This window comes from Rattus rattus, chromosome 3, assembly GCF_011064425.1.
Source record: "Rattus rattus isolate New Zealand chromosome 3, Rrattus_CSIRO_v1, whole genome shotgun sequence".
NCBI lineage: Eukaryota > Metazoa > Chordata > Mammalia > Rodentia > Muridae > Rattus > Rattus rattus.
Window position 1 is genome coordinate 63,271,513 of NC_046156.1, and position 14,179 is coordinate 63,285,691.

The window sequence follows — 14,179 nt, forward strand, 5'->3', positions numbered from 1 at the left end:
GCTATAGCGGCTGTACATGTACACTCTGAGGAGAGTAGGAAACCTTCGCCTTCAGGCTTCCCTAACCTCAACAACAGCTTGGTCCCCCCTCCTTGCCACAGTGTGGGCACAAGAATGCTAACCTCCCTAACCTCAGAGCAGCGACATTGCACAATTCAATTTACTCTTTACATTAAGAGTGCCAAAAAAAAAAAAAAAAAAAAAAAAGGGGGGGGGGCAAAATGAACAAAAATTTGGGGGTAGAGGAGCTTAGGGGAAGACAATACTTGTATAGCTGAGGTCCAAAGCTGATTTGACAAGTTGCTTGGCTCTGAGGAATTGGATCTACAGCCAGTGTAGCAGAGTCAGAGTGGAATACCAACCTGATTGGGGGCCTATACCCATTCTCTCTCAGCACTCAGAGGGGACAGGGATGGAAACCTGAGACTCTCAACTGCTGAGAGAAACCTCTTCTTCCTCTATGTCTAGTTTCCCCCTTCTGTCACATGATTCACGTATACTTAGTCCAACTTCTAGGATACCCAGCCACCTGCAGTCTGGAAACTGCCATTCCTCTGGGACTCCGGTTAGAAGGAAGATGAACACTTGTTAAAGGGTATGAAGATGTGATGAGAGACAATTTAACAAAGAAAATAAGAGAAACAATCTCAAGATGATTGGCCTGGAACAGACTTCTGTGTCCTCACTGGGGTCAGGCGACCCATCTTACTCTTCAAGCACCTAGAAGGTCAGGACCTGGCTGCAGCCCTCTTTGGGACACTACTGAACTTATGGAACACCTCTTCCCCCATATCCCATGGTTAAGCTACAGGTAGTTTTCTGTTTTAAGGTTCTCCCCTTTAGGCTCTTTTACTCACTGTCACAGAGTTCAACTTCATTACCAACACTGCCTCCTAAACTCTCCAGATCCTGACCAACCATGGCTGGGATGCTATTCATACTTGCTTGATGACACCCACTCCACAACTCAGGTTAAGTGCACTCAACATCTCCGTCCCTAACATTCTCAGTTATTTCCTATTGGCAGCTGAGGATCCACTGCAATCTGCATGTGATCACTGAATTGTATATCATTTATATATATATATATACTTTTTAAAAAAAAGGAGGAGGGTTAGCAGAGGGAGGTAGGGACATAAAGAAAACAGAAGATGGGGTTAACCGTCTACAGAACAAAGGGAAAACACACAATATAATTAAAAATGATAATAATTATAGCATAAAACAAACTTTAGAAACACACATCAAAGGGCTTAAATTCTCCCCAGGACCTCATTCTGACCTCTATCAGAGGCAAAGATCCCACCTCACTGTTAAAGGAAATCAAAGAGAGAAGACAGAGCAGCAGGAGAACAGATCGCAGCAGTGTGAAATCAAGGGGAGGTGGCAGGGCGGGGCATGTGTTTTCTTGTTGATGTCTATTTCTGTCTTCTGTTTTTTTTTCGGTTTTGCTTTCCGTGTATGGTAGGCACCAGCACAGGCACTGCATGCGACGGAAGTGGGGGCAGTGGGAGAAATGGGGAAAGGGTTCAAGGATGGGCAGCACGAGTGGAACAGGCGTTATTTCTGCCCACTGATGGACTGAGATATAGACCTGGGAGGGATCATGTCTAGAAGGTATTCACGCTGCCGGTCTGCCAAGCTTGGGGCTTTATGTCCTCCGATGCCAGTGTTCAAGTATGCAATGTTGACACCTAGATTCATCAGACAAAAGGAAAGGACAGGTATTAAGAGAAGAAACAACACCCCCTTGTCCTATCCTAGATTTCGGTTAGAGGTGGGGAAGAGGTATTTGCCATGGCCTGGACTTATCTACCCTTCTCTACACAGCTATACTCTTACTCCCACCAAGCTTCAGGGAAAGAGCTCCTCCAGAAATGTCAGTCCTGTTAGGACTGATGAACGGTGTTTACAGTACGATATAGAAAAGGTTAGACCTTGGTGACAGAAAAATTATTAAAATGGACAAACAATCAATGTCCTGCTCTGATTTTCAGACCAATGCGTGTGGAGGAAAATTCTAGATCATTCATGCTGGACAGTTGACCCTGCTGTTCTAGAACTCACATGCTCAATGAAAGTGTTATCAGAATTAAATTTATAATAGTACCAAAGTCTTAGTGCACTCATGGCTTAGTAAAGGTTCGAGTTGCTGAATAACAAAAGAACAGTTATGGACTAAGAAAACAGAAAACAAAGGAACGATGGGGTCTAAAGGGGTTGCTAAAGATTTGTGCATCCGTGCTAAAGGTGGCTCAATAGTTGGTAGTGACGCTTTTAATCCCAGCACTGAAGCAGAGGCAGGAGAATCTCTGAGTTCGAGGCCAACCTGGTCTATAGGGTGAGTTCCAGGATAGCTATGGGTACACAGAGAAACCACACCCCCTTCCCCCGATCCAAAAAACAAACCAACAAAAACCCAAACAAACACAGGAACGTTGGCTGTTCTTCCAGAGGATTGAGGTTTAATTCCTAGCACACACATGATGGCTCACATAAGTAACTCCAGTTCCAGGGGATCAGACACCCTATTCTGCTCTGCGTGCACCAGGCATACAAGTGGTACAGAGTATATGCCGGTAAACACTCATACATAGTTAAAAAAAAAAAAAAAAAAGGAAAGAAAATTTGAATGGAGACAGAGCTCGAAACCTCGAGACCGCAAAATCAGCAAAAAAGTACTTGCCACACACACAGGACCTGAACTTGATCCCTAGTGACCACATACACCGAGTGAGCTGTGGTCGTGCACGCTTGTAATCCTGACAATGGGATGCAGACCTCTGGAGCTTGCTGGTAAGCCTGCCTACTTTACAAGCGAGAGGAAAACAGGAGACCCGACAGTGCCTGAGGAGTAACACTCAAAAATGACTTCTAGCCTCTCCATACGTGTACGTACCCACACACATGCACCCCTGTGCACAAAAAAACTGTACACTAGAGCTACGTGGTACATTCCTGTAATTCCTGTACTTGGGGCTAGGAAGTGGCAAAAGTAGGATAGCCTTGGTTACACAGCAAACTCAGAGCCAGCGTGAGCTATACAAGATCAAGGAAAAGTCATCCCTGTGAGATAAGTTCTGAAATTAACCCCTCTTACCTGGCATGCCAAGGAGGCCACCTGGCACAGACAACTGGGGTGCCTGTGCGAAGTTTGAAAGCATGGAGCGGGCAGATGTGGGTATACCACGCTGGAGGCTACTCTGGGGCTGTGGAGCCTGCAACCAGGGAACAGGACAGCTGATGAAACCTTGCCATTACAGAAGTTCAAGAGACACAGAGGAGTAAAAAGAGAACAGAAGCAGGGGTTGGGGATTTAGCTCAGTGGGAGAGCGCTTGCCTAGGAAGCCCAAGGCCCTGGGTTCGGGCCCCAGCCCCGAAAAAAAAAACCAAAAAAAAAAAGAAAAAAAAAAAGCATTTCCTGCAGAAGTGCAGCCCCTAAGAGAAAGCAGGGCTGTGGAAAAATTCCTTACCTGCCGAAGTGTATGATGTCTCATGATGGTCTCCTGTTTACTGACACTGGACACAGCTGGAGCTGTAGTTGGGGACAGTGCTGCCTGCTGCTGTAACCGCTGCTCAATTTCCTGTTGGAGTTATGACATGAAACTGAACAAGACAGCACCTAATTTTCTTTTTGTTTTTTTAAGAAAATATTTATTATATATGAATACACTGTAGCTGTCTTCAGACACACTAGAAGAGGGCATCAGATCTCATTACAGATGGCTGTGAGCTACTATGTGGTTGCTGGGATTTGAACTCAGGACTGCAAGAAGAGCAGTCAGTGCTCGTAACTACTGAGCCATCTCTCCAGCCTAGCACCTAATTTTCTAACTAGAAAACCAAGGGTCTTATTTCTGTAAAGATGCCAGCTAGTTATAATAATGTAGAAAAGGTAAAATGTTTGGTGGGATGGCAACGCCGATGTGTCCAGGTACAAGCAGCCAACACATCTTATAGATGAAAAGATTCGTTTATGCACTCATGTATGGTAGCCTGTAATTACCATACAGTGCTGGAGACTGAAACCAGAGCCTCAGATACGGGAAGTGGGTGCTCTACCATTTAACTAGTATCTGATTTTTGATTTCTGCTTATCTATCTCCCACAAGGCTCATGATGCTACTTACTTAGAGGACTCTGATAGTAGTGGAGTGGGAAATGGAGCAGAGAACAGGCCCTGAGCATCTTAACACATCTTTCCCTTTGAAGCTACTATTAGGAAGGGCCCACACACTTCCATTACCACTTATCTTCACTGGGCTACTTTAACATATATTCTTCTGTTTGCCACTTAACTACAGACTGCATGATTGAAAGTGTGCAGCAAATTCCTTTCAGCGAAATCCATTTGTCTGACCTAAGGTGGAGAGTAGAGGACCTGGATGTAGTGGCCCACTCCAATACCAACTCAAAGGCAAAGATGGGGAATCAAAGTTCAAGGCCACTTAGAGATAATGGTGAGACGTTCTTCAGAGCTATGGAAAAAAATATATATATATTCCAAGCCTTCTTTCTGTCCTTTAATCTTAGTCATTCATACATGGTATTATATTATCAGCCAACTGAAAACAACCGAATGATATAAACAGGACACAGTAATGAAAAGGACTATATTGTTTTGTTTTTTGAGACTGGGTGTCATTACCTAGTAGTTTAGGCTGGCCTGAAACTCTGTAAACCAGGCTGGCTTCCAAATCATAGAGATCAGCCTGCCTCTGCCTCCAGAGTGATGGGATTGAAGGCTGCCACACCCTGCCATATATATAAAGGAATCTAGGTTTCTAGGCCCAAAAACCCCTTGGAAAAACCAAGCCTGTTCAGATGACTATGCAGGTAGGAGTCAGAGTTCTCACCTGTTCCTGCTGTAGAGCTTTAACGAAAGCGTTTTTCAGCCGGTTAGTGTGTTCAGCTTTTAGAGCCTTTTTCTGGTTGGAAGTCATACACTGCTCACAGAGGATCTTACCATTCTTTTCTTGCTTCCAATGAGGGGTGAAATCTGTGCGGCACTGGGCACATACAAAGGGTTCGACCCTCAGAAGTGAGGCACAGTTTTTGCCTAGATGCCAATAAAAAGAATGTTAGTGGTCTCACATCCCCACCTCTTCTGTTACTTTTTAATAAGCGTCTTCCCTACAAGTTAATTCTGGTAACTTAGAGACAACACAAGGTCAGTGAGATAGGTGAGTATGTGGAAGCCTAAAACAACTGGGTTCCATCTTTGAAACCCATCTTAAGGTGGAAGGAAAGAAAGAACTTTACAAAGCTGTCCTCTGACTTCATAATGGCAACAACACGACACATTTTTGGCAACCTCACATTCTCTTCTATCAACAAAATTAACAAATTTAAAACAAGAAACTATACAAAACTAAACCAAACAAACCAATTCAAGGGGCTAGAACAGCTCAGTAGTAAGTTTAAAAAGCACTTTGCTGCCCTTCCATAGGACTGCAGTTTGGCTCTGTACACCCGTACAGTGGCTCATAACACACCATAACTACAGTTCAGAGACTGTGACGCACTCTTCTGAAAGATTATCTGAGGGCACCAGGAGAACATGGTCGATACACACACATGAAGGCAAAACTACTCATATAAATTAAATAAGTGAATCGAAAATTTATATATGGTTTCGTTTTGAGATATAGCCTCACTATGTAGATTAGGCTTGCCCTAAAATTCAGTACTAGCCCCTCAAACTCAAGATTTTCCCCCTGCCTCTGCCTCCTCAGTGCTATGATTAAAGGCATGAACAACCTCAAATGGTCTTAAAAACTTTTGCAATACAATTTAATAAATCATAGTGGTGGGAGGCTAGGGAAGTTGGGAGCTTAAGGTAAGGCGGGGCTACAGCCCTACCTAGTTACAAAAATCTCATAATAATACATTTAAAATCAAAGGGATCCACTTAAACAATGCTTTGTTGATTTTATTTGTTTTTGTTTTCTTTTTTTTTTGAGACAGGGTTTCTCTGTATATTCCTAGATGGAACTCACTTGGTAAGACTAGGCTTCAGAGATTCACCTGCTTCTGCCTCCCAAGTGCTGGCCCTATTTTTTTTTTTTTGGTTCTTTTTTTTTTTTTTTTGGAGCTGGGGACTGGCCTTAGGGCCTTGGCTTCTAGGCAAGCACTCTACCACTGAGCTAAATCCCCAACCCCTATTTTTTTTTTTTAATTTAAATTTAAATTTTATTTCATGTGCATTGGTATTTTGTCTGCTTGTGTGAGGCTGTCAGAGCCTCTGGAACTGACGTTACACTCACTGTGGGCTGGCACGTGGTCCTCTGGAAGATCAGCCAGAGCTCTGAGCCATCTCTCCAGCCGCCCCTTCAGGTTTCTTAACATTCCTTTATATTAATTTTCCCTTTACACCCACACATTTACAATACTGTTAACAGGATCTGAATAGTTATTTTGTTAAGATTTTTCTGAGACAAGGTTTTACATTGTAGCTCAGGCTGGCCTCCAAATCACAACACTTTTGCCTTAGTATTCCAAGTGCTGGAATTATAGGCATAAGCTATTTTACCTGGCTGAAATTAAGGCACCCTATGATCTGTTTAACAGTTAAATGTTTAGTCAGTTCTCTAGGGACTTTCTGATACTGTCTGGAACTTAAAGTTTAATAATGACTGTTAGGATCACACTGCATGGTGTCACAATCTGTTTCAGTTCTAGATTACAACGTTCCTGTGATGATGCTTAAGTTATTTACACAGTATATATAGTGTTTCCACTATAAACATTGAAAGGGTAGGGACTGAATATAATAATTCAGCACAAACTCATAAACCAGAAATTCTACTTATCTAAAGAACAGACACTGTAGTACATGCCTTTATAGCAGCACTTTGTGGAGACCACGCAGGATAGATACCTTGTGGGTTCAAGGCCAGCTTGGTCTACACATGAGCTCCAGACTAGCCACAATTATATGGAGACCTCATGTCAACAAAACAAAACAAAACAAAAGGGAACGAAGTAAGATATATTTATCATTCCATTTCCTGCGTGTGGATGTGATCTGACCAGTTGCTTCAAGCTCCTATACCTCTGACTCACTGCTAAGGTGGATTACTCCCCCAAAAATGTGGTTCAGAACAAACTCTCTTTAAAAACAACCACCACCACCACCACCACCACCACCACCACCACCACCACCACCACCACCACCACCACCACCACCACCCACCACCACATACTATCTTCCCTTCCATCTCTTCCCTTTTCTTTTTGGACAGAATATTATATATTCCAGAGTGATCTAGAAGTTGATTATGGATCTTATCTAAGGATACCCTTGAACTTGTAATCTTATTACCTGTACCTTCCAGATAAGCAAGTAGTTTACTAAATGAACTACATCTCCAGACTCTACTCTTTCTTTTTTTTTTTTTTTCCGGAGCTAGGGACCGAACCCAGGGCCTTGCACTTGCTAGGCAAGTGCTCTACTACTGAGCTAAATCCTCAACCCAGACTCTACTCTTTCTTTTTAAGATTTTTCTTATTTTTATCTGTATGGGTGGCTTTGAAAATTTCAAGACAGGGGCTCAGTCTGTACTCTAAGTTGGTTTTTTAACTTTACTACATAGCCCAGGCTGGCCTAGAACTTGGAGCAATCTTCCTGCCTGTGCCTACAAAGTGGTGGGCCTATAAGCAATGAGCTATCAGGCCTGGACTAAGAGCAGTTATTTAATACTATACAGTTCTCTATAATTCTTGTTCTCTGCCAAGAGGCTTGGCAACCCCATGCTTAGAGACTTAACTAGAAGGAAGTGTTACCTTGGCTGTCAATGACACTCTGTACGACTTCTTCCAAGCCTACCATGTAGATAAACTCGCTATTGGCTGCACTAGGCAGGAAGTGAAGTAAGGGAGCGGGAGGTTTTGGTGGTGGTATCTCCAGGAGCGTCTTTTCCAGCTGTTTTCGAAGAGCCAATTTGGCTGCAGCCTGTGAGTTGGCAGCATCGCTCATGGCACTGGGGCTAGGAAGTGGTGAGGACACTCTGTTCACAGTCCCTGGCTGAATATGGGAGGCGAGGTTCATATAGATGGCAGACGACGTTGTGCGCTGACAGGGAACAGAAGAACTTGACTGCTGGAAGGGAATAGGGACAGGTTGCTGATAAGTAGGAGACCATCTTAATTTTTGAGAGGTCATTACTTGATCCTAGTCTGGTCTGTAGCTTCTTCAAAATAGGAAACATTTAACTTACCACTAAAAGATAATCCTGGTATATAAGAAAAAAAGAATGTTGGCACACATGAGCTAAAGCTGTCTGAGAAAGAAAAGATCAGGGATGCTTTCAGGCATGTACCTATGCTTCTTATCACACACGTACCTCCCATCCTCCCTTTTTCAAACTTACATGTATTTTTGAGGATTTCATGTGAACACTTGAGTAATAAATTTCTATCACTTTCATCCCATTCTCATCCCTATCTTTCTTTCTTAAGGTAGAGTTTAGCTAATTTAGCTTTGCTCTACAATATACTGCTTTTTCTACCATCATTTTTTACATAATTCCTTAACATCCATTCTAGGGAATGCTCTCTTTTCAAATCACTCTTGGCCTAGTTTCTCTATACAAAAAAAAAACCTTAACACCTGTAGCTCTTTCATAAGAAAAGCAAATAAAGGACTTTTCTGTTTCTACCCCAGTGCTTGTGTTCTTACTGGTTGGTAACTGATGGCAGGATTCATGTTAGGTGTTGTGGTGCGTACAATGCCAGGTTTCGGTGGCCCCCGCTGGCCCTGAAGTTGGGCTGGATTTGGTGCAATAACACGTTGAGACATCAACATGTGTGGAAGGGTGGTGTTGGCTGCTGAACGGATGACACTGTGACCCTAAAGGGGAAGAATAGGAAAAGAACTCACAGATGGCATAATACCCCATAAGATGCAAAGTGAAAATACTGCTTACAGTAGTCCCAACTAGAACCATGGGGACACACACTCAATAATTTCATGTAATAATCAATGGGAGAAACCTACACATCACTCTAGTCAAAAGATTTTTTAGATTAACTTATTTTCATTTCATGTGGATATTTTACCTGCATGTATGTGTGTGCACCACATGTGTGCACTGTCTGCTGAGGTCAGAAGAGGATGTCAGCTTCCCTGCAACTCCTGTTACAGATGGTTTTGAGCTACCGCATGGGTATTAGGAATAGAACCCAGGCCCTCTGCAAGAGTGGCAGGCAAGTGCTCTCACCCTCTGATGCAGCCTCTTTTCAGGCCCTTGACCATTACTCTAAATGCTGATTAGTGGCTAGAAAGGTCTTAAGAAAACGTTTCACTTTTTTTTAAAAAATGTGTATTGGTGTTTTGCCTACATGTATGGTCTATGCATTATATGCATACCTGGTGCCTTCAGAGCCAAAAGGGCAACACATCTCTTGAGACTGGAGTTACATAAAGAAGTGAGGCTCTTGAGGGTGCCAGTAATTAAATCTAGATCTAATGGAAGAGCAACCAGTGCTCTTGGCCACTAAGCCATCTCTCCAGCTCTGATTTTTTTTTTTAAAGATTTATTTTATTTAATTTATATGAGTACACTGTAGCTGTTTTCAGAAACTTCAGGAGAAGGGATCGGATCCCATTACAGATGGTTGTGAGCCACCATGTGGTTGCTAGGAATTGAACTCAGGGCCTCTGGAAGAGCAGTCAGTGCTCCTAACTGCTGAGCCATCTCTCTAGCCCCTGACTTCTTTTAAAAAAAGATTTATTTTGGGCTGGAGAGATGGCTCAGTGGTTAAGAGCCCTGACTGCTCTTCCAGAGGTCCTGAGTTCAATTCCTAGCAACTCTGGTGGCTCTAAACCATCTGTAAAGAGATGGGGTTGGGGGGATTTGGCTCAGTGGTAGAGTGCTTGCCTAGGGAAGTGCAAGGCCCTGGGTTCGGTCCCCAGCTCCGAAAAAAAAGAAAAAAAAAAAAAAAAAAAAAAAAAGATATGATGCCCTCTTCTGGTGTATATGAAGACAGCTACAGTGTACTTATATATAATAAATGAATAAATCTTAAAAAAAAAAAAGATTTATTTTGTTTGTATATATAAATGTATGTATGTGAGTGCTATGCCTGAAGAGGCCAGAGGAGTATTGGAGTCCTTTTTTTTTTTTTTTTTTTTGGAGACAGCGTCTCTCTACATGACTGTTCTGGAACTCATTATGTAGATCAGGCTGCTGGCCACATATTGAGATTCTTCTATAATCTTTACAAAAATCCTCAAATAAAGACAAGAGTGACAGATCTCTCCAATAGTAAGATCCCACTATGGTCACATACCTGTAATGTTCTCAGATTTTGAGGTTCAATCCCTTGAGCCCCAGGCCGGGAGGGAAGTTTAGATAAGCCTTGTTGTCCCACATGTGCAGGAGATGGCTGGACAATAGATGCTGCATTCTGTACAACTGGAGTCTGGCAGGGGAAACAGAAAATGAGACGTGAGCTTGAGTGTGGTGGCGCACGCCTTTAATCCCAGCACTTGGAAGGCAGAGGCAGGAGGATCTCTGAGTTTGAGGCCAGCTTGGTCGACAGAATTACACAGAGAAACCCTGTCTCAAAAACAAAACAACAAAAACACCAAACCTAAACCAAACACCCTGGAGGTAAAGCTCAGTTAAGCTCTAGGCCTTTAAAGTTTCCTTGTGAGTAAACGACAAATGAACATCATGTTCCTGACAAGAAAGAAACATGAGAGAAATGAAATTAAGTGTTCTGGAAAATTTTTCTTCTTTGTTTTGTTTCTTTGAGACTGAGTGTTGCTATGTATTGCCTGGGCTGACCTGTAGATCAGCTCTGTTTTCCAAGTACTAGGACTAAAGGCATGTGTCACTTGTCTGTCTGTCCGTCCTTCAGACAGGGTCTAACATGGTTAGTTTAACTCCTTTATAAAAAAGCAGCACTTTTTGTATATGATGGCTTGCCTTCCTTTATGTCTGTGTACCGTGGATGTGCCTAGTGGTTGCAGAGAACCAGAGGAAGGCACAAGTTCCTTGGCGTTGTACTAAGCTGGGTGCGACCTGCCGTGTGGTACTGGGAGTCAAAGGCAGCCTCTGTACAAGAGCAGCAGGTGGGCGCAACGGCTGAGCTGTCTCTCCAGGCCCTCAGCTTAAACTCTACCTGGCATCACAGGTACATACATTATGCCCAAACTAAATTCTCTTGATTAATGATGAAGGATAAAACAAAACAGAACTACTACTTTTTAATCTCTATACTTGTAGAGACTTTAAACAAACAAACAAACAAACAAACAAAACAAACAGAAAAACAACCCACAGAACCAGAGAACAGTCCAGGAAACTGACTAACTCTACCAGGGGTATTACCATCTCAAACTAGACTTTTTCTCCTTTCTAGAAATACCTTTTGGACCACATTCTCTTTCTGTAGCTGACTCTGTCTCAGTTTCTTTAACAGCACCAGACGAGCTTCTTCCAATCTTAGCTCATCCCTCAGTTGCTTAATAAGCTGCTGCCGTTCCTCAATGCCTTTCCCCTAAAGAAACATGGAGATTGTAGGTCAGCAACAGCAGCAGGTAACCAGAATCCCTTCCTGCAAGAGATGATCTGTATTTCTCTTTTGAAATCTTGTTGTATAGGAAGCAGAAGAAGTGAAGATGTGACTGGATCGTTGTAGCCCACAAGAGCAGCACTCAGGAGTCAGGTACTCAAACAGTACTTGTGACGATACATAAAGACCAGTGTATTCCAAGGAAAAACGTGATTGACAAGAAGGAAACAATGTTATCTTTCAAAATAGCCTCTAAATCTTTAAAATGATGTTTGATATAGATATATAAAAAAAACAAGAATTCTTCTATATTCTGCATAATGCAAAGGGAATCATCATACCTTAGGATTTACTTTATGTGACTTAAATGACAAAGTGCTATTTCATTTTCTAAAGATGAATTATATTGAATATGACTGCTTATACACATGCTTTAGCAAACTCTCTTTTCTGTTTGGTTGACTGTGAGAATCAGCGTGAAGAATTTATCAAATAGGTAGTTATATAAGTCTAAAAAGCAAATCAAAACAAAAATACAAAACAAACCAGGGAATTAAGAAAATGGAAGGAACATAAAATAAAAAAAGGAAAAAAGAGGAACTTCTTTTCTTTTTTTTTTTTACCTTAAACATCTCTAGGTTGGCTGCTTTGAGTCTCTCTTCCATCCGGGAGCTGGATCGGGGACTGGAAGCCTCATTATCAGACAAAACAATTATATCTGGGGAAGGAGTTAGCCTTCCTCGGTCTGGTTCACTGGACGAGAAAAGGAGAAATTACAGTATTTCCAACAGTGACAGTTCCTTTAAAAGTTAAGAAAATATCTTCACTACAATCAACAGAGAAATCCCAAGGGAACTTAAGTCTGTTCTGATTTAGCAAGACAAAGACAAGTCCTAGAATAAAGATACCAAGATTTGAATAATGGAAAAATCTTAGCAAAATACTTAAAAAAAATAATAATAATTATTTATACAGCCTTCTGCCTGAATGTACACCTGTATGCCAGAAGAGGGCATCAGACCCCATTACAGATGGTTGTGAGCCACCATGTGGTTGCTGGGAATTGAACTCAGGATCTCTGGAAGAGCAAAGAATGCTCTTAACCACTGAGCCATCTCTCCAGCCCAGTAAAATATTCTTCTAATCTAATCTAAAATCTGTCAGACTATGCAGGGACAAAAAGAGGAAGTGGTGAAAAGCTTTAAGAATTGTAGGGCAGCTAGAGAGTTGGCTCAAAGCTTACAAGCTGGCTTTTCCACAGGACTCAGGTTTAGTTCTCAGGACTTAAAACTGCTTACAATTGTCTGTAACTCAGTTCCATGAGACCTGATGTCCTCTTTTGGGCCTTCATGGGAAGCAGACATACCTATCACCATGTGACATACATGTAGGCAAAATACTCATACCTATTTTTTTAAAATTGGGAGGAAAAAGAAGGTGGAGTTGAAAAGACGGTTGAATAAGAACACTGGCTACGCTTCCAGAGGACTCAGGTTCAATTCCCAGCACCAACATGGTGGCTCACAATAGTCTGTAATTCCAGTCCCAGAGGATCAGACATTTCCTTCTGGCCACCACTGTGTGCACATGACACACAGATATCCATGCCAGCTAAACACTCATATACATAAAAGTAAGAAGTGGGGGAAGGGAGTGGGAGGGAGAGAAAGAGGGAGAAGGAGAGAGAGTTTAGTGTGTGGGCTCACACCTTTAATCCCAGCATTCAATGTCAGTCTAGTCTACAGAGGAAGTCTCAGGGCAGCCTTAAAAATTAAAAAGTGCTCTAATATCTAATATCACAGTGTTTTAATTTACAACTGTTTTCCCTATAGCACAGCATTGAGCTGTCATTAATTATATTATTAGTTATTTAGAGGCGTCAAGGAATGGCGGAGCCGGCAGAATGTAGTAATCTACTTGAGTACTGCTGATGGACGAAAAGGAAGCAGCTCACTCTAACACTAATAACTCGGCTCTAGTTAAGGGACACTGTATCCTGTCCAGAGTGAGTCAGAGTGGGGCAAAGGACGGTGTGGTCAATAACGTGAGGAAACTGACAGTACCAATTATAAAGTATACCAGCCTCTTAGAAAAGGAGTAAACCAAAGACATACTATCAGAATATCTAGTACCTTTGCTGAAAAGGAACTACTTTTTTTTTATTTTTAAAGATTTATTTTATGTATGAGTACCTTTTCACTCTCTTCAGACACACTAGAAGAGGGCATCAGATCCCATTACAGATGGTTGTGAGCCACCATGTGGTTGCTGGGATTTGAACTCCAGACCTCTGGAAGAGCAGACAGTGCTCTTAACCACTGAGCCATCTCTCCAGACCCCCACTAGCAGCTATTTTGACATCTAAAATCCTTCACATGGACTTTTCCTTTCTTTTTTCTCACACTGACTTTTCTTACTTCCAAATCTATTCATTTGATAACCCTTGTTTTTATATTTCTGCAGCTCAAATATAAAGGATCCTGAAAAATATAATTTCTTAGATTCCCAAAACAATAAATGTTCTATCTTCCACATAGCCTGACTTTTAAATGTTTGTGAGACAGGGTCTTATGCAACTGGTTAACCTTGAAATTGTGATTTCCCTGCCTCTACTTCCCAAGCACTATGAACTCGAGAATGCAGCACCATGCCTGGC

At 42.1% G+C, this 14,179-nt stretch overlaps 1 protein-coding gene across 4 annotated transcripts in view; it reads right to left on the reverse strand.

Moving 5' to 3' along the window:
- Positions 1 to 1,063: 1,063 nt before the first annotated feature.
- Gatad2b (GATA zinc finger domain containing 2B) overlaps positions 1,064 to 14,179 on the reverse strand; it is a 75,532-nt gene continuing 62,416 nt past the window's right edge. For 2 of the 4 annotated variants that reach the window (XM_032897872.1, XM_032897869.1), the window contains exons 3-11: positions 12,147 to 12,276; positions 11,377 to 11,508; positions 10,294 to 10,425; positions 8,681 to 8,851; positions 7,786 to 8,101; positions 4,857 to 5,059; positions 3,474 to 3,584; positions 3,101 to 3,218; positions 1,064 to 1,694 (exon numbers count right to left, since the gene is read on the reverse strand). In XM_032897872.1, coding sequence (XP_032753763.1) covers positions 1,561 to 1,694; positions 3,101 to 3,218; positions 3,474 to 3,584; positions 4,857 to 5,059; positions 7,786 to 8,101; positions 8,681 to 8,851; positions 10,294 to 10,425; positions 11,377 to 11,508; positions 12,147 to 12,276 — 1,447 coding nt within the window. In that variant the 3' untranslated portion in view covers positions 1,064 to 1,560. Of the gene's footprint in view, positions 1,695 to 3,100; positions 3,305 to 3,417; positions 3,585 to 4,856; positions 5,060 to 7,785; positions 8,102 to 8,680; positions 8,852 to 10,293; positions 10,426 to 11,376; positions 11,509 to 12,146; positions 12,277 to 14,179 lie in introns of those variants that run through there. The other 2 variants (XM_032897870.1, XM_032897873.1) reach the window with 2 other exon arrangements.